Source organism: Oncorhynchus keta, chromosome 19 (genome assembly GCF_023373465.1).
Source record: "Oncorhynchus keta strain PuntledgeMale-10-30-2019 chromosome 19, Oket_V2, whole genome shotgun sequence".
NCBI lineage: Eukaryota > Metazoa > Chordata > Actinopteri > Salmoniformes > Salmonidae > Oncorhynchus > Oncorhynchus keta.
In genome coordinates, this window is record NC_068439.1 from 67729615 (window position 1) to 67749156 (window position 19542).

At 42.9% G+C, this 19542-nt stretch overlaps 1 protein-coding gene and 1 pseudogene across 1 annotated transcript; both read right to left on the reverse strand.

Moving 5' to 3' along the window:
• Nucleotides 1-556: 556 nt before the first annotated feature.
• On the reverse strand, nt 557-16883 carry LOC118398755 (E3 UFM1-protein ligase 1-like). Its single transcript, XM_035794418.2, has 19 exons — nt 16633-16883; nt 9640-9785; nt 9401-9429; nt 9204-9301; nt 8996-9110; nt 8465-8595; nt 8307-8365; nt 7977-8123; nt 7665-7840; nt 5995-6174; nt 3589-3715; nt 3144-3266; nt 2735-2855; nt 2428-2594; nt 2188-2318; nt 1978-2058; nt 1762-1847; nt 1459-1639; nt 557-1214 (listed from the first exon to the last, which is right to left on the reverse strand). The coding sequence occupies exons 1-19, from the start codon at nt 16707-16709 to the stop codon at nt 1005-1007; spliced, it is 2385 nt and encodes a 794-aa protein (XP_035650311.1). The 5' UTR covers nt 16710-16883; the 3' UTR covers nt 557-1004.
• An 834-nt stretch (nt 16884-17717) lies between these two features.
• On the reverse strand, nt 17718-18431 carry LOC118397880 (4-galactosyl-N-acetylglucosaminide 3-alpha-L-fucosyltransferase 9-like; annotated as a pseudogene).
• Between the last annotated feature and the right edge of the window lie 1111 nt (nt 18432-19542).

Below are 19542 nucleotides of genomic sequence, written 5' to 3' on the forward strand. Positions count from 1 at the left end.
CATCAGAATGTAGAACATCTGATTTCCCCCTAGTTGATCATTGTCTGCAGCTGGCTCTGATCGCAGTGTAAATGAAACGGGGAGGGAGAAGGAGCTCGTCTGTGGTGGCGGTGAACCCTCAACTTTCTGGCCCGTAGCCTACGTGGCATGTGCCACACAAGTGGCAAAGTTGATATCCACGTTTATAAACACAGGGTAGCTAGTTATTGTTTTTCATTGTATGAGGGGGAGGGTCTTCAATTTATTTTATGACACCTTTAGTTGGACTCGTCCCCTCCCCAGTAAATTTAGATCTGTCCCTAATACAAGTTTCATGTGCAGTTGGTCCCAGTGTGTGTTATCAATGGAGGGCGCCAGTGGTCTGTGTATCTTTCATTTCAGTAGAATGAAGAAGATACTGAAGATACAGTAGCCTGGATGAGGCAGTGATTTCGGACTACTATGGATACATATCTAGCTTCTGTGAAATTTGAAGTGACATGAATAAAATAGTTACCACCTCTGAATTATCATGTTGAATATAAACCCAAAAGACACAAACTAAGTTACATTCCAAGAGAGGCTAAGTGTTTTTTAATTCAGCCATGAATTATTTATTACATTACCGCACTGAGGACTTAATTGGAATGTTAATTCAAATGACATCCCAAAGGAATTTACTGCAAATCATTTGAAATAACAGGACCATTCACAACGCTACTGCGCTGGGTGGGTATCAGATATTTCTTAGTCTAAATGGGTACGACAGTTGAGAAATCAATTTGTAAGACAATTGTGTTTGGGGCAGCTGATCTACAGAATGTCATTATTCATTTCTGATTTTTTTCTAGATCTCTAGATATTCATTGGCTACTTTGGCGAGCAATAAATCCGCAATTGATTGTGGGTAAATCGGTACTAACAGGCTGATCTACAAATAATAATGAGTAGTTAGGTGATTTGTAGATCAGATCAGTCAGCTGGCAGTTTCCAACTGCAACGCAGTCGATGTGGCACAAGCCCATTCACTCTTCAGTCCCAGACGTCTTCTTCTGAGAGAGGACCAGATCCTTTACCTCGCTGGTTAGGGAGACCAGCTCCTTCCGGATGGCCTCTGCCTCGTCCCCCTCCTCTGGGTTCTCTCCCTCCCGCTGCTCCTGCTTTTTCCCCTGGCTCTGGCTCATCAACCTCTTAACCACCAGACCCTGGTAGCCCGTCAGCAGCCTGTGCTGCTCCTGGAATAACCACACCCGTCCAAAAGCTTCAGTATGACGTCATCTTAAAAATGGTGTCAATTGTAAACAGGTCACAATGTAAGTGCTGCAGAAACAGATCTCCATAGGTCCCCCATAGAGCTAATCAAAAACATCCCAACAACATAAAAGGCTGCAAATATACACCATTCGAACTATTACTGGTATAATAACACTAGCAATTTAGTGTATTATCAATGAGAACCATGGAGAAAAGGAGGAGTACCTCAGAGACGCGGCCCACCAGAGTCCCTATGATCTGGGGGACACAGCGTCCGGGGGCGTGCAGCATGCAGTGGGTGCTGGACTGGAATAGCAGCACACTGGTCAGGTGGAGAATCAGGGCTGGGTCCTCAGTCTCCTTCAGCTGCTCTATCAAAGCCTGGCGGTGCAGGAACAGGGCCTGTCTATAGGAACCAGAACAACATGCACTGCCCAGTCAGCCAACAATGTGTAGCACCTCAGACAGTGACCCAGGTCCATGATTATAGACAAGGTAAATGCTTGGACTTAAATTTGCTCCCTTTACCTTTCTCTTTTCTTGTCTCCCTTCTTCAGCATGAATCCACATACCTCAACTGCCGTTTCTATATTGGTTAAAAAATCTTCAATTGTCTGAAAATAAAATATCAATAGTGTCAGAAAAGCTTTCCATGCATATGATACATATATGAGAGCAATCTCAAAGTAATTATCTGCAATGATAAGTAGTAAAACCTCCATCAACTGAATGAACATAACTTACTTTTCCATTCAGAGTGTTGTGCACTTTCATAAGAGGCCCTTTGGTTTCCACTGGAAACATTCCTAATATCTTCACTCTGACCTAAAGGGAGATATATTGACATGCATTGTGACATTTGGGAATGTGTAGAACTATGGATGAAGCCTCACTAAAGTACTCGACCAACAGAAATGGCAAGGTTTGGAATGACAAGCTGAGAGGATAGCTAACCTCATTGGTGATAGAGCTGGGATTCTCTGCTGACATCATGAGTTCAGCTGCCATGAAATTCACCAGGATGTTGGTAACGTCCGTGCACACTGTCTTCAGGACGTACTTGGCAATGTGGACCTGGGTCTCATCTGTGGAATCAAATAATGATGGATCAGTTGATGTTTATGCTGCATTACTAGGTTTTTCATTCAATGAGGATTACCTGTACTTCTGTAGGAGTTAAATAAAGCAGTTTACCAGAGAAGAGCTTGGTCCCTTTCTCAAAGAGCCTGATGTTGTTGTACAGGTTGGAGAGCTCCTCCTGGAAGTCTTTCACACTTCTCTTCTTTGTCACCCCAGTCGTGGAGCTAGTGGAAGACATGAACACAGTCCGAACCACCTCCTGGTAGGTCTTAGTCAAAGGCCTGCAGGCAGAGCAAGACTCTTGCATGTTAAAACTGGCGCATTGATGCACAGTATTTATTTTGTGTGTTGAGTAAAGGGGTTAAAACATTGTGCTTGAAAGTGATTGTGACTGATCGTTGAGTGTGACAGGAATCACTACCTTACTAAATGCTCCGCCAACTCAGAGAGGATTTCTTCGGGGCAGTCACACACTCTCTCTTCTAGGACAGCAGTGATCTCCTCCAGGGCCATGAAGGGGACTTCAGTCTGTTTGTTACGATCTGCAAAAGAGTGAAAGAAAAATATAATTGGCCTTAATGGGTGTACTACAATTACCTTGGTCTTACACTAACAAGCTTAATCACCCAGGAGAGCAATCTCCTCCAACACAACTGTTAACATCTCATTACAGAGGACTACCTCACTGAACAAACAATGTAATACTGTACATTAATTGACATAGGGTTTTATTGTGCACACCCACAATAACTTCAGCATGTGATCCAAACGGGAGCAGTGCTACATAGTGAATTCATTGAACCCAGGCAACATAATGACTGTAGTCTTACTTTGTGGGATGACTGCTGTCTCCTCGTCACTGTCATCGTCCCTCCTGCCCTTCTTCTTGGTTTTGCGTATCCTGACCTCTCTGGCATTGCATCCTCCACCACCTCCTTTACTGCCACTGCCCTCTAGGAATAAAAATAATATCAGAGTCAAACAATTAATTAACACTCTCTGCAGGGTCTGCAGAAAGCAGATGTTTCAGGTTTTCAGGGATGCAGTATTTTTAACCTAACCTCCGTATTTCCTGAAAAACAGATGTGGGGTCTCCACTCAGGCGTCTTTTTACACCTGCTACGTTAGGTTAATTAATGAATAACGGAGAATTGACCAGGAGTCAAATCTCTCCAACTACCCTGCAGAAAATACCTGGGCTTAGAAGAGTTTATCATGTCTAGTTGATAACCTAACAAACATTTTCTAGAGGGATTAGAATGAGGCCTGTACTACCTGTAGTCTTTTTCCTCCTCTCCGCCTCCCTCTTCTCCTTTTTGGAGGGGGCTGTATTTTCTGTCATCATAGCGCCTTGCTTGAGATCATCTTCAGTTATCAGGAAAACAGGGTTGTTCTTGGCTTCCTGAAAGAGAACAGCATGGAATTGATGAAGTGGAAAGGAGACACTTTGCTGACTTTATTGTCGCCATGGGGAAGTTTTGTTACAGTGTCATGTCCACGTTTAAAGTGGTGTTTAAATAAAAACCAAATTGACAAAACTTTCACGAGAGTAATATACCAATAAAAAGAGACTAGCCTGCTGGCCTTACTGGGTCGAAAGGAACATTAGCTCGAGCTATTTAGAAGGGATATCACACCTGGCACAAATTATTGTCTAGTTCTGTTTTTCATGCAGTGGGGTAGGCCTGGCGGTATACCATATTTAATGATATACCTGTATAGATGCAGGGACCGGTTTGGGTTTTTACTTTAACTTCTATACCGGTATTTGAATGTTTGGTTTGTTAAATGTGATGCCATGTGTAATATCAATTTCTATAGTTTACTTTGCTACTTGAGTCATCTCTCTCCACTCTTTCTCTCCTTGCAAAGCAAGAATATGTTAGCTACATGAAGTAGCTAAGAAAAAACATGCGATGAAGCCAAAGCTTACAGGTCCCCTAGGAAACACTTATCAACACTTTAGTTCCTATATAATAACTCCTCCCTGGCATTTTAATTCGTTGTCATCTCAAACACTGTATTCAAAGTGCCCACTATTATATTATCACTATAGAATTAGAATCATCATTCTATTTCCATGATTCCAACAGATTCTCTAATTCGCAAGTCAAATCGCAATTGCAACATTAGGTTAAAAATAAGTCCTAGATTACTTGACAATATCGTGCAGCCCTACGTGTGGAAATTCTCTCAATTGAGCAGTGGTAAGTAAAAATACTTTAAAGTACAACTTAAGTCATTTTTGGGGGTTTCTGTGCTTTACTTTACTATTTTTGACAACTTTAACTTCACTATATTCCTAAAGAAAATACTGTACTTTTTACTCCATATATTTTCCCTGACACCTAAAAGTACATTTTGAATGCTTAGCAGAACAGGAAAATGGTCCAATTCACACACTTGCCCAGAGAACATCCCTGGTCATCTACTACCTCTGATCTGGAGGACTCACTAAACACAAATGTGTTGTTTGTAAATGATGTCTGAGTGTTGGAGTGTGCCCCTGGCTATCCATAATCTTTTTTTTTTAAACAAGAAAAGGGAGACATTTGGTTTGCTTAATATAAGGAATTTGAAATTATTTATACTTTTGATACTTAAGTACATTTGATCAATTACATGTACTTTGATACTTAAGTATATTTAAAAACAAATAATTTTAGACTTTTACTCATGTAGTATTTTACTAGGTGACTTGAACTTGAGTAATTTTCTATTAACATATCTTTATGACAATTGGGTACTTTTTCCACCACTGCAAATGAGTACAGGAAATGCAGAAATGATAAAAGTGCTGAAATTGGTTTTGGTTGAAGTTGAATTGAACAGTATAAAACTGTCAGAATGGAGAGAATCATTGAAATCACTTAGAATGTATGTGTTGCCACCCTAGGATCTATCACTACTCAAAGCAAATGTAAAACTTTAAGTATTCAAAAACTAAAAATACTGTCAAACCGTCCAATTTAAAAATAATATTGTGATATAATATTTTGCCCACATCGCCCAGCCCTAACGTGGTGCCCTATACCTGCACCCAGAAGGGAGTAGTTCAAAGACACAGCTATACGCGGAGCGTACAACTCATTAAGAACACCTTCCTAATATTGAGTTGCACCTCCACCCCCTTTTACCATCAGAACAGCCTCAAATCGTCAGGGCATGCACTCCATAAGGTGTCGAAAGCATTCCACAGGGATGCTGGCCCATGTTGACCCCATTGCTTCCCACAATTGGGTCAAGTTGGATGTCCTTTGGGTGGTGGACCATTCTTGATACACACAGGTAACTGTTAAGCGTGAAAAACCCAGGAGTGTTGCAGGTCTTGAAACAAACCGGTGCGCCTGGCACATACTATAATACCCTGTTCAAAGGCAATTCAATATTTTGTCTTGCCCATTCACCCTCTGAATGGCACACACACACAATCCATGTCTCAAGGCTTAAAAATCCTTCTTTATCCTGTCTCCTCCCCTTCATCTACACTGATTGAACTGGATTTAACAGGTGACATATATAAGGTATATATGCTAGATACAAAAACTTTCACATGGATTCACCTGGTCAGTCTCATTGAAAAAGCAGGTGTTCTTAATGTTTTGTACAATTAGTGTATCTCCATCTCAAAAGACAATGACAATCTGCCCATCAGGTAACTTCATGACAGGTGTGAAATACCTTCTGAGCTTTATGCTGCATGGTTTCCTCAAAGAGACAGAGACAGTTGCTGATGAACTTCTCACTGACCACCACGGTGTCTCCCAGGACCCTGGCAGTCGACAGCACGTTGGTCGTTCTCATGGCCTCGTTGATTATGATGGCAACGTCCTCCATGGACAGACAGCTGGGCAGAATGGGCTACATGTCAAAAGCAGGGGGAGCACATGTGACACTGTAAGTAACTCAAGAAAATTAGATTATTTTATATACAGTGCATTCAGAAAGTATTCAGACCCCTTGACTTTTTCCACAATTTGTTACGTTACAGCCATATTCTAAAATGTATTACCCCACAATCACAAAGCAAAAACAGGATTTTTAGAATAATAAAAAAACTGAAAACAGAAATATCACATTCACATAAGTATTCAGACCCTTTACTCAGTACTTTGTTGAAGCACTTTTGGCAGGGATTACAGCCTCGAGTCTTCTTGGGTATGATGCTACAAGCTTGGCAAACCTGTATTTTGGGAGATTCTCCCATTCTCTGCAGATCGTCTCAAGCTCTGTTAGTTTGGATGGGTAGTGTCGCTGCACAGCTTTTTTCAGGTCTCTCCTGAAATGTTTGATCGATCGGGTTCAAGTCCGGACTCTGTCTGGGCAACTCGAGGACATTCAGAGACTTGTCCCGAAGCCACTCCTGCGTTAGCTTGGCTGTGTGCTGAGGGTCATCCTGTTGGAAGGTGAACCTTCGCCCCAGTCGCTCTGGAGCAGGTTTTCATCAAGGATCTCTCTGTACTTTGCTCTGTTCATCTTTCCCTCGATCAAGACTAGTCTCCCAGTCTCTGCCGCTGAAAAACGTCCCCACAGCATGATGCTGTCACCACCATGATTCACCGTAGGGATGGTTCCTGGTTTCCTCCAGACGTGACGCTTGGCATTCAGGCCAAAGAGTTCAATCTTGGGTTCATCAGACCAGAGAATTTTGTTCCTCATGGTCTGAGAGTCCTTTAGGTGCTTTTTGTCAAACTCCAAGCAGGCTGTTATGTGCCTTTTACTGAGCAGTGGCTTCCATCGGGCCACCCTACCATAAAGGCCTGATTGGTGGAGTGCTGCAGAGATGGTTGTCCTTCTGGAATGTTCTCTCACCTCCACAGAGGAACTCTGGAGCTCTTTCAGAGTGACCATCGGGTTCTTGGTCACCTGCCTGACCAAGGCCCTTCTCCCCCGATTTTTCATGTTTGGCCGGGCGGCCAGCTCTCGGAAGTCTGGTGGTTCCAAACTTAAGAATGACGGAGGCCACTGTGTTCTTTGGGACCTTCAACGCTGCAGAAATGTTTTGGTACCCTTCCCCAGATCTGTGTCTCGACACAATCCTGCCTCGGAGCTCTACTGACAATTCCTTCAACATATTTCAGTTGTATTTATTTATATAAATTGGCAAAAATATTTTTGCTTTGTCATTATGGGGTAGTGTGTGTAGATTGATGAGGGAAAAAACTATTTAATACATTTTAGAATAAGGATGTAACGTAACAACGTGGAAAAAGTCAAGGGGTCTGAATACTTTCCGAAGGCACTGTATATTTTAAATGTGACAAGTTAGTTACTGAGCAAAGTCAACTAATTATGCTGTAAATAATTTGTGATTTGGCAGAGAACGATTGATAAAGCAGGTTGGCATGGACCTGCACATCGGCCCATGTGGCAGAGTTGACAGCCTCCTCCACAGAAGCCTCCACCTGGTCTACCAGGGCCTGGCCTACACAGGCTGCCCTGAGAAACAGCAGCTTGCTGGACTTGAAACGTTTCTTGATGTAGCTCACTGGGTCAGGGATGCCAAGTCTGATCAAAGAATCAAACTCTGTGTGGAGGGAACAGAGGACATATGAGGGTACAAAATCAGGTTTTAGGCAGATTTCCAGTATGGAAATTATGAAAAAGAAATATTGCAACCAATAAGCTTAGGATATCCCCTAAATAATCAAAGGTGGGAGTACCTAAATAGCCATTCTGCTTGAGGAAGGAGTCCACCCAGGCATTCTGTGTTTTGGAGTAGATGTCAGGGATATAGACAGCTTTGTCCTGCCGACCCCCCACCACAGTGCCTTTCAGACGGCCAGTATTCACCAGCTCCTCCAAAACAGCTGAGAACCAAAAGTTAGCTGAACAATAGCATGACATACAACTGCATTTGATTTATTAGGCGTACTCAAAACATTGTTTGTACAGAACACACAGATCAAATTATTATACACCCAAAACACAGTACAGTACTGACAATTCAGCTAGGTCTGAATTTTAAAACAACAGAAGGAACAGCTACTTACAGTAGAGAAGATGTTCCTGAAAACCATAGACGCCAATCACATTACCAACTGGTGTTGGCCTACAAAAGGAACTCAAAAGGAATTAAGTATTAGGAGCAGGGCGGGGGAAAAAACAAAGATTGTGTTGGTTATAAAAGCAAGACAGATATGGAACATACCGAGTCACCGCACTGAAAAGCCCACGGATGCGAGCTCCATGGCGAGAGACAAATGCAGGGGTAAATAAGACTCCCCTGTTGTACTCATCCATCTGGCCTTGGATGACTTTCCCAAGGCGCTTCGACAGCTCCTACGAGACACAGCATAGCACACAATCAGACAAAGTGGTTAACATTTCAGATAACTGTGTGTACAGGTCCATACATGCACCTCAAGCTGAAACTCAAGCTACCGACAAAGCACACAGATACTTAACTTTCAAAAGACTATTGACATCAAAGTATAAACATGATTAAAAAAACAGATATTTTCTATAAGCATCACCTCAAATATAGAAGAGGTGATGGTATTGACAAGGAGACAGAGGTGGCTCTAGACTCACGGTTAGTGCTATCCGGTATCCTTGGGACGTCCCAACCCTAAACACTAACCCTTAACTTAAGCATTTTGAATTTCAAGTTAAATGGGGTGACGTCAGAGTTGGGGCATCCCAAGGACCACGTTTACAGTTTTTTCCCCCCTTGCCTCACCTCAGTCAGGAAGTCCCCCGGAAGGTCATAGTTTTTACATAGTTCTGGGATGTTCACAAAGCCTGCCTCTTGTAGTTTATCATTCACCTCCTCAGAAACTCGATTCAGGTAGTTTCTAGAAGACAGGGGGAATTCAGAACAAATCTAATAGCCCAGTAGCTGACAGTACTACAATGAAAAAATGTGTTGTGTGAAACGTCCTACTCACTCATCGATAAGCTGCCCCAGCACCAGTTGAACACTTTTATCAGATCTTGCAATGTCATTTGCTCTGGCCTCAACATGAACCCAATCAACGTTGATATCCTGTAAACAATAATAAAAAAAACATTGTTGTCAGAAACACTTAACTACAGTGCTACAAACTAGGAAGAGGAATTAGTAGTACTGCAGAGTGACACACACCTTCTGTAGGTCCACAATGTTGACCCGACCTTTGGAAAGCAGAAACAAGATTTCTTAAATCTATGTCACCATAATAGTATTATATATACAGTTGAAGTTGGAAGTTTACATACACTTAGGTTGGAGTCATTAAAACTTGTTTTTCAACCACTCCACAAATTTCTTGACAACAAACTATACTATACAAACTACTATGACAAAGGTATTGGAATCAGAAGAAGATTGCCTAGCCAACTAACCTCCATGGACGTAGAGCTCATCCCGTATCTCTCTACTGATTTGGGACGGGGTTATGTACTCTTTGCCATCAAGTGTGTGTACCACATCCAACTTCTTCTCTTCAACCAGCTTGGCAACGATTTCAATGCAGTTCCTCTCGGACAACCTGGGAAGGATTTACAGTTGAAGGGGTATTTAGACACAAAGATCCTAGAATTTAGTTCTATATGAAATTCTATGCATTCCCCACAGTGGCCTTCAGAATGTATCCAAACCACGGATTACAGGCAGTATCCCTACTGGGCTAGAGATACCTCTTACAAGGAACGGGTAACGGACATACAAGAAAGCCACTACGACCTCCGACGAGACATCAAACATGGAAAAGGACAATACAGGAGGAATCCTATTACACTGGCTTCTACTCTTGTTTTATTTGGCAGGGGTTGCAGACGATAACAGATTACACAGGGAAACCCAGCCATGAGTTGCCCAGCAATGCAGAACTCCCAAACAAGCTAAATGCCTTTTATGCTTGTGTTTCCGGATGACTGTGATCTTGCTCTCCGTGGCCGATGTGAGCAACCGTTTAAACAGGTTAACAATCACAAAGTGGACGCTCAAGTGTTTTAGTACTATATCTCTTGACACAATGATGGAAATAATCATGGCCTCTAAACCTTAAAGCTGCATACTGGACCCTATTCCAACTAAATTACTGAAAGAGCTGCTTCCTGTGCTTGGCCCTCCTATGTTGAACATAATAAACGGCTCTCTATCCACTGGATGTGTACCAAACTCACTAAAAGTGGCAGTAATAAAGCCTCTCTTGAAAAAGCCAAAACTTGACCCAGAAAATATAAAAAACTATCGGCCTATATCGAATCTTCCATTCCTCTCAAAAATTTTAGAGAAGGCTGTTGCGCAGCAACTCACTGCCTTCCTGAAGACAAACAATGTATACGAAATGCTTCAGTCTGGTTTTAGACCCCATCATAGCACTGAGACGGCACTTGTGACGGTGGTAAATGACATTTTAATGGCATCGGACCGAGGCTCTGCATCTGTCCTCGTGCTCCTAGACCTTAGTGCTGCTTTTGATACCATCGATCACCACATTCTTTTGGAGAGATTGGAAACCCAAATTGGTCTACACGGACATGTTCTGGCCTGGTTTAGATCTTATCTGTCGGAAAGATATCAGTTTGTCTCTGTGAATGGTTTGTCCTCTGACAAATCAACTGTAAATTTCGGTGTTCCTCAAGGTTCCGTTTTAGGACCACTATTGTTTTCACTATATATTTTACCTCTTGGGGATGTTATTCGAAAACATAAATGTTAACTTTCACTGCTATGCGGATGACACACAACTGTACATTTCAATGAAACATTGTGAAGCCCCAAAATTGCCCTCGCTAGAAGCATGTGTTTCAGACATAAGGAAGTGGATGGCTGCAAACTTTCTACTATTAAACTCGGACAAAACAGAGATGCTTGTTCTAGGTCCCAAGAAATAAAGAGATCTTCTGTTGAATCTGACAATTAATCTTAATGGTTGTACAGTCGTCTCAAATAAAACTGTGAAGGACCTCGGCTTTACTCTGGACCCTGATCTCTCTTTTGAAGAACATATCAAGACCATTTCGAGGACAGCTTTTTTCCATCTACGTAATATTGCAAAAATCACAATCTTTGTCCAAAAATTATGCAGAAAAATTAATCCATGTTTTTGTCACTTCTAGGTTAGACTACTGCAATGCTCTACTTTCCGGCTACCCGGATAAAGCACTAAATAAACTTCAGTTAGTGCTAAATACGGCTGCTAGAATCCTGACTAGAACCAAAAAATTTGATCATATTACTCCAGTGCTAGCCTCTCTACACTGGCTTCCTGTCAAATCAAGGGCTGATTTCAAGGTTTTACTGCTAACCTACAAAGCATTACATGGGCTTGCTCCTACCTATTTCTCTGATTTGGTCCTGCCGTACATACATACACGTACGCTACGGTCACAAGACGCAGGCCTCCTAATTGTCCCTAGAATTTCTAAGCAAACAGCTGGAGGCAGGGCTTTCTCCTATAGAGCTCCATTTTTATGGAACGGTCTGCCTACCCATGTCAGAGACGCAAACTCGGTCTCAACCTTTAAGTCTTTACTGAAGACTCATCTCTTCAGTGGGTCATATGATTGAGTGTAGTCTGGCCCAGGAGTGGGAAGGTGAACGGAAAGGCTCTGGAGCAACGAACCGCCCTTGCTGTCTCTGCCTGGCCGGTTCCCCTCTTTCCATTGGGATTCTCTGCCTCTAACCCTATTACAGGGGCTGAGTCACTGGCTTACTGGGGCTCTCTCATGCCGTCCCTGTAGGGGGTGCGTCACCTGAGTGGGTTGATTCACTGTTGTGGTCATCCTGTCTGGGTTGCCCCCCCCCCCTTGGGTTGTGCCGTGGCGGAGATCTTTGTGGGCTATACTCAGCCTTGTCTCAGGATGGTAAGTTGGTGGTTGAAGATATCCCTCTAGTGGTGTGGGGGCTGTGCTTTGGCAAAGTGGGTGGGGTTATATCCTTCCTGTTTGGCCCTGTCCGGGGGTGTCCTCGGATGGGGCCACAGTGTTTCCTGACCCCTCCTGTCTCAGCCTCCAGTATTTATGCTGCAGTAGTTTGTGTCGGGGGGCTAGGGTCAGTTTGTTATATCTGGAGTACTTCTCCTGTCCTATTCGGTGTCCTGTGTGAATCTAAGTGTGCGTTCTCTAATTCTCTCCTTCTTTCTTTCTCTCTCTCGGAGGACCTGAGCCCTAGGACCATGCCCCAGGACTACCTGACATGATGACTCCTTGCTGTCCCCAGTCCACCTGGCCATGCTGCTGCTCCAGTTTCAACTGACCTGAGCCCTAGGACCATGCCCCAGGACTACCTGACATGATGAATCCTTGCTGTCCCCAGTCCACCTGGCCATGCTGCTGCTCCAGTTTCAACTGTTCTGCCATACTATTATTCGACCATGCCGGTCATTTATGAACATTTGAACATCTTGGCCGTGTTCTGTTATAATCTCCACCCGGCACAGCCAGAAGAGGACTGGCCACCCCACATAGCCTGGTTCCTCTCTAGGTTTCTTCCTAGGTTTTGGCCTTTCTAGGGAGTTTTTCCTAGCCACCGTGCTTCTACACCTGCATTGCTTGCTGTTTGGGGTTTTAGGCTGGGTTTCTGTACAGCACTTTGAGATATCAGCTGATGTACGAAGGGCTATATAAATACATTTGATTTGAATACCTGCATGTGCAGACCAGCTGGCAAGTGTAAAATATATTTTCAAACTCTCCTTGTCCCAGTCTGTAATCCTAACATGTTTCAAAGTCATCACCATTGTCTCTGTTCCCAACAGCACCAAGGTAACCTGCCTAAATGACTACCCAGCCCTGTAGGACTCACATCTTTAATTATGAAGTACTTTGAAAGGCTGGTCATGACACATCAACACCATCATCCATGACACCCTAGACCCACACCAATTCGCATTCCACCCCAACAGATCCACAGATGATGCAATCTCAATTGCACTTCACACTGCCCCCTCCCACCTGGACAAGAGGGGAAATAACTATGTGAGAATGCTGTTCATAGACTACAGCTCAGCATTCAACATCATAGTCCCCTCCAAGCTCATCACCAAGCTAGAGACCCTGGGACTGAACCCCTCCCTCTGCAACTGGATCCTGGACTTCCTGATGGGCCGGCCCCAGGTGATTGAGAGTAGGCAACAACACCTCAGCCACACTGAACCTCAACATGGGGCCCCCTTTGGGGTGTGTGCTTAGTCCCCTCCTGTACTCACTATAGTGGATTGGATCGAGAGGGCTGTAATGGAGCGGCTCAATAGCTTCAAGTTCCTTGGCATCCACATCACTAAGGACTTACCATGGTCCACACACACCCACACAATCGTGAAGAGGGCATGGCAGCACCTCTTCCCACTCAGGAAGCTGCAAAAATTTGGCATGGGCCCTCAGATCTCAAAAAGTTCTACTGCTGCACCATCGAGAGAGCATCTTGACTGGCTGCATCACCACTTGGTATGGCAAATGCACCACCCTCGACCAAAGCGCTAGAGAGTGCTGCGGACATCCCAGAGAAAGGCCCCAAAAATTGCCAAAAACTTCAGCCAGCCAAATCATAGACTATTCACTCTGCTACCATCTGGCAAACGGTACCGGAGCGTCAGCTCTGGAACAAACAGGCTGAGACAGCTTCTACCCCCGATGCATTAGACTGCTAAAAAAGTCAATTAATGGTACCCGAACTATCTGCACAAATGACCTTATCTTGTACTGACCCTACGCACACTCACTATACAGTGCATTTGGAAATTATTCAGACCCCTTGACTTTTTCCACATTTTGTTACATTACAGCTTTATTCTAAAAATGGATTGCATACCCCCCCCCTCAATCTACACACAATACCCCATAATTAAAAGCTAAAAAAATGTTTAGACATTTTTGCAATAAATATAAAATGAAAATACATTTACATAAATATTCAGATCCTTTACTCAGTACTTTGCTGAAGCACCTTTGGCAACGATTACAACCTTGAGTCTTTTTGGGTATGATGCTCCAAGCTTGGTACACCTGTATTTGGGGAGTTTCTCACATTCTTCTCTGCAGATCTTCTCAAACTCTGTCAGGTTGGATGGGGAGAGTCACTGCACAGCTATTGTCAGGTCTCCAGAGATGTTCTGTCAGGTTTGGCTGGGCCACTGGGGAGATCATCCCGACTCGTCCCGACCACTACTGCTCTGTCTTGGCTGTGTACTTAGCAAGGTGAACAGTTCCAGATGCTCTGGAGTAGGTTTTCATCAAGGATCTCTCCCATTCATCTTTCCCTCGATCAAGACTAGTCTCCCAGTCCCTGCTGCTAAAAAACATCCCTACAGCATGATGCTGCCACCACCATGCTTCACCGTAGGGATGATGCCTGGTTTCCTCCAGACATGATGCTTGGCATTCAGCCCAAAGAGTTCAATCTTGGTTTCATCAGACCAGATAATATTGTTTCTCATGGTCTGAGAGTCCTTTAGGTGCCTTTTGGCAAAATCCAAGCGGGCTATTATATGCATTTTACTGAGGAGTGGCTTTCATCTGGCCACTCTACCATAAAAGCCTGATTGGTAGAGTGCTGCAGAGATGGTTGTCCTATTTCAGTTGAAGGCATTCAGTTGTACAACTGACTAGGTATCCCCCTTTCCATTTCTGTGAGGTCCTTCCATCTCCACAGAGCAACTCTGGAGCTCTGTCAGAGTGACCATCGGGTTCTTGTTCACCTCCCTGACCAAGGCCCTTCTCCCCTGGTTGCTCAGTTCGGCCGGGTGGCCAGCTCTACAAAAAGTCTTGGTGGTTCCAAACTTCTTCCATTTACGAATGATGGAGGCCACTGTATTCTTAGGGACCTTCAATGCTGCAGAACTGTTTTGGTACCCTTCCCCAGATCTGTGCCTTGAGACACAATCCTGTCTCAGAGCTCAACGGACAATTCCTTCGACCTCATGGCTTGGCTTTTGCTCTGACATGCATTGTCAACTACCTTATAGACTGGTGTGTGCCTTTCCAAATCATGCCCAATCAATTGAATTTACCACAGGTGGATCTCAAGGCTGATCAATGGAAACGGGATAAACCTAAGCTCAATTTCGAGTCTCATAGCAAAGGGTCTGAATACTTATGTACACTTCCATTCAAAAGATTGGGGTCAATTAGAAATGTCCTTGTTTTTGGAAGATTTTGTCCATTACAATAACATCACATTTATCAGAAATACAATGTAGACATTGTTAATGTTGTAAATGACTATTGTAGCCGGAAACGGCAGATTTTTTATGGAATATCTACATAGGCCCATTATCAGCAACCATCTCTCCTGTGTTCCAATGGCACGTTGTGTTAGCTCATCAAAACCCCTTTTGCCATTATGTTAGCACAGCTGAAAACTGCTGTACTGATTAAAGAAGCATTCAAACTGGCCTTTAGACTAGTTGAGTATCTGGAGCATCAGCACTTGTGGGTCTGATTACAGGCTCAAAATGGCCAGAAACAAAGTACTTTCTTCTAAAACTCGTCAGTCTAATAATAATAATATAATATATGCCATTTAGCAGATGCTTTTATCCAAAGCGACTTACAGTCATGTGTGCATACATTCTACGTATGGATGGTCCCGGGGATCGAACCCACTACCCTGGCGTTACAAACGCCATGCTCTACCAACTGAGCTACAGAAGGACCACCAGTCTAGAGAGATTGCCAAGAAACTGAAGATCTCGTACAACGCTGTGTACTACTCCTTTCACAGAACAGCGCAAAATGGCTCTAACCAGAATAGAAAGAGGAGTGGGAGTCCCTGAGGCACAACTGAGCAAGAGGACTAGTACATTAGTGTCTACATCATACCTAGTAACTGCAAATTGATCTAGTACTTCCTGTAAAGCTCCATTCTTGTGTGTTTTATTCCTCGTGTTACTATTTTATTTGTAACTTTGCATCGTCGGGAAGGACTTGTATGCAAGCATTTCACGGTAAAGTCTACACCAGCTGTATTCGATGCATGTGACAAATAACGTTACTATCTCAAATGGGTAGATTTAGCAGCTTTTTCCTATAGAAGGCCAGGGGTTCATTACCTAACAGACTCTAGTTGACAGTTAGGTAATACAATATTAGTCCCGCTAAAAACGTCTGCAGGAAGCCCATAGGCACAGTTTATTTTTTAAGTATGTTGTATTAGTTATACTAAAAAATAAATTGCCAGCTAACGTTAGCTGTCCTGCTGGTTCAGCCCACCACACGTTAGCCAACTCGGACTGTAACGGTAATTCTATGACTGCCCAGACATAAACAGTCAACAAGTCAGTTATCTAGCTATCTAACTTACTAGTTACATCTGACTATAAAGTTCAGAGAAGCTAGCTAACGACTCGAGTATCGTTAGCTATTTTGGAATAGCCAGCTGGCTTTCGCTACCTCTGCACTGTGTCAGCAAACTGTGCTCTCTGGAAATCCGCTGCCAGACGTCTGATTTCTTCCCAGGCGGCTGCCATCGTATTGGTGGGTTTCTAAAACGATTCCACTACAGGTTTGCATGAGCGATAATCTTCAACTCTATGGCTATATTTCTTGCTACTAGCTAAACCATGTTGTGCAAAGTACAATAACGTGAGCTAGTAGTGATTCACAAATTCACACGTCAACATAACAGTAGCGTAATACGGAAAGCCCGAGAGTCCAAAAAGCACCATGATTTTTCCCACCCATTTTTCCCGTAACCTCGCCTCCGTCCTCCCGTGTGACGTCACATAATTCAATTAATCATAATATAATAATAATATATATGCCATTTAGCTGACGCTTTTATCCAAAGCGACTTACAGTCATGTGTGCATACATTCTACGTATGGGTGGTCCCGGGAATCGAACCCACTACCCTGGCGTTACAAGCGCCATGCTCTACCAACTGAGCCACAGAAGGACCACATCATCATCATCATCTGGCACCTGCACGTCACATCTTTGGGAAAACAGCGAACAAACACAACAATTTCACTGATTCACACATATTAGCCTGTTATTATTATAATAGCCTAATGTCAACTGTTTGAGAGCAGGAAATGCAAGCTAGCTACAAATGGTTTGAGTATCCATTGTTGTAAATGACTCACTGGAAATCAGCCTACAAACAAATTGGCTTATTGAAAAACATGAAATTGTATGATTTCATCCTAATATGCAATGCTGTAGCCTACATAAATTACAAGGAGGGAAATTATCTTCTTATATACATTATACTCCAAAATTAGGTGTCCTGGTTTTCAGACAAGAGATCAGGCTATGTTTCATGAGCTACCATAACATCGGTTGAACCACAACATTGCAGAAGGAAATGAGCCATCAACCCTAAAACCAAGGGTCAAGGTTATTACAAACATTATTAATCGTAGGCACGACATGTGTGTTCGCACAGAAATGGGACCTCTTTACATTGAAATGTCTGCGCCAGTCAGAATACTGCAGATTCATTTCTTCGTCTGAATGTAAACAGTGTGAGTTGGTTAGCTTGCTCTTTGGGGGAGAGGAAATTATCCACATGTATAAAGTCATCTCTAGGCACAGAGTTCTCATTGGCCTAAGAGCAATTGCTTCAGATCCAGCAGCTAGTGGGTTGTACAGCTTTTCAGTGATGTAATTTGTGAATTGAGTTCTCAAATGACAGATAGAATTTACAACTGGAAATTGTATTCAGGAAGTATTGATCATTGATGTGTTCTCTAAAGGTTTTTCCATAGGTGTGTATATCGATGTGTTTGACCAATTCATAGCTCACCCTGGCATGGTCAGGGTTCCAGTTGCTCACAATCCAGCAGACCAATTTCGTTTTAATTGGCAATACGAAAGCTTCCCCCTCCTCTTGGCTGAATACAACTGACCCATAAGGCACTTCAATATCTGCATCTTGCCTATAAGTCAAAGTCAAATGGAATATTTCCAAGACCTGGCTTTTAATAAGTGTGGGACGGGGACTCTAGATTCCTCCACACCCATTTTTGGAAAGGTGGGCACTGCTGCAATGGTGGTAGATTTGATAAATCACTTTTTGTGTTTCTGTGATGGATGATGACCCCATTTGACTTATTTTATAGGTCTCAGTCAGCTGTTAAAAAACAGCCATCAATATTGAACAGGGTGCTGCATGTGTCCAAATCATAGGAATGACCAGAAGGCCACAGCCTTTTTAAAACTATGGTCTTATTATTAACCTCCTTCATAATATCGTCAAGATGTTCTTCCTTCTGAATTGGTCATTTTTATGATTCAATGGGTCTTGCAAGCCAGTTACTTGGTGGTTTAATAATGTAACAAGGCAGTAAATGTATTGGTTTTGTTTCAGTGTGTATATTTTATCAGGTGATTATTGTTTACCTTATAGCCTTTATATCACAAAAATCGGACACTGTCTGATCACAGATGTCCAACATAGGAACATGTCCATTTATTTTAGCTTACATAGCAAGATCACAATCGATGCATGGGAAAAGAATATCAAATAGCCTAAGAAGCTCATACTGTAGGTTGATCATGATTGAATAATAACCTATAAACCAACTAATTTCATACATTACTAACAAGTGAGAAGATATGCTGGTCAGAGAAACTCAGAGGATAATCAAATCATATAGGCTGCTGATTCATTATACAGTACGACTGTTGCTTTTACGTTTAAAAGGGCAATTTACAAACCTTGCGCATCCCATTCATTCAACATTTATTCATCGCATTTGAGGAGGAAAGCGCACTGTGAATTAGGCTTCCCGTTTGATGTTGACCAATCGAGCATAACGATTTGCAAACGAAATCATGTTATTTTAATAACAAAGATGGTAGATAAATAAGAGAGTTTACTCGAACCGTTTACCATTTTAAAAAATGGTCAAGGTTCCTGTCTGTGTAGGTGGGCATTTCCTCTCTTACGCGAGCCTGCTTTTCCCATGTGAGCATGCCTTTCCTGTGTGAGCTGATTCCTCCATAATATCTGTCACACTCATGGGAGAGAGGGAACAGCTGTTTCTGGTCTAGCAGTGTATGTGCAACGTTTTAGACTGATCCAATGAACCATTGCATATCTGTTCAAAATGTTGTAACAAGACTGCCCAAATGTGCCTAATTGGTTTATTAATACATTTTCATGTTCATAACTGTGCACTCTCCTCAAACAATAGCATGGTATTCTTTCACTGTAATAGCTACTGTAAATTGGACAGTGTAGTTAAATTAACTGGCCATATCAGATATGTCTATGTTGTGGGATTTTTTGTTGTTGCTTACAACCTCATGCTAATCACATTAGCCTACGTTAGCTCAACCGTCGCGCGGGGGGGA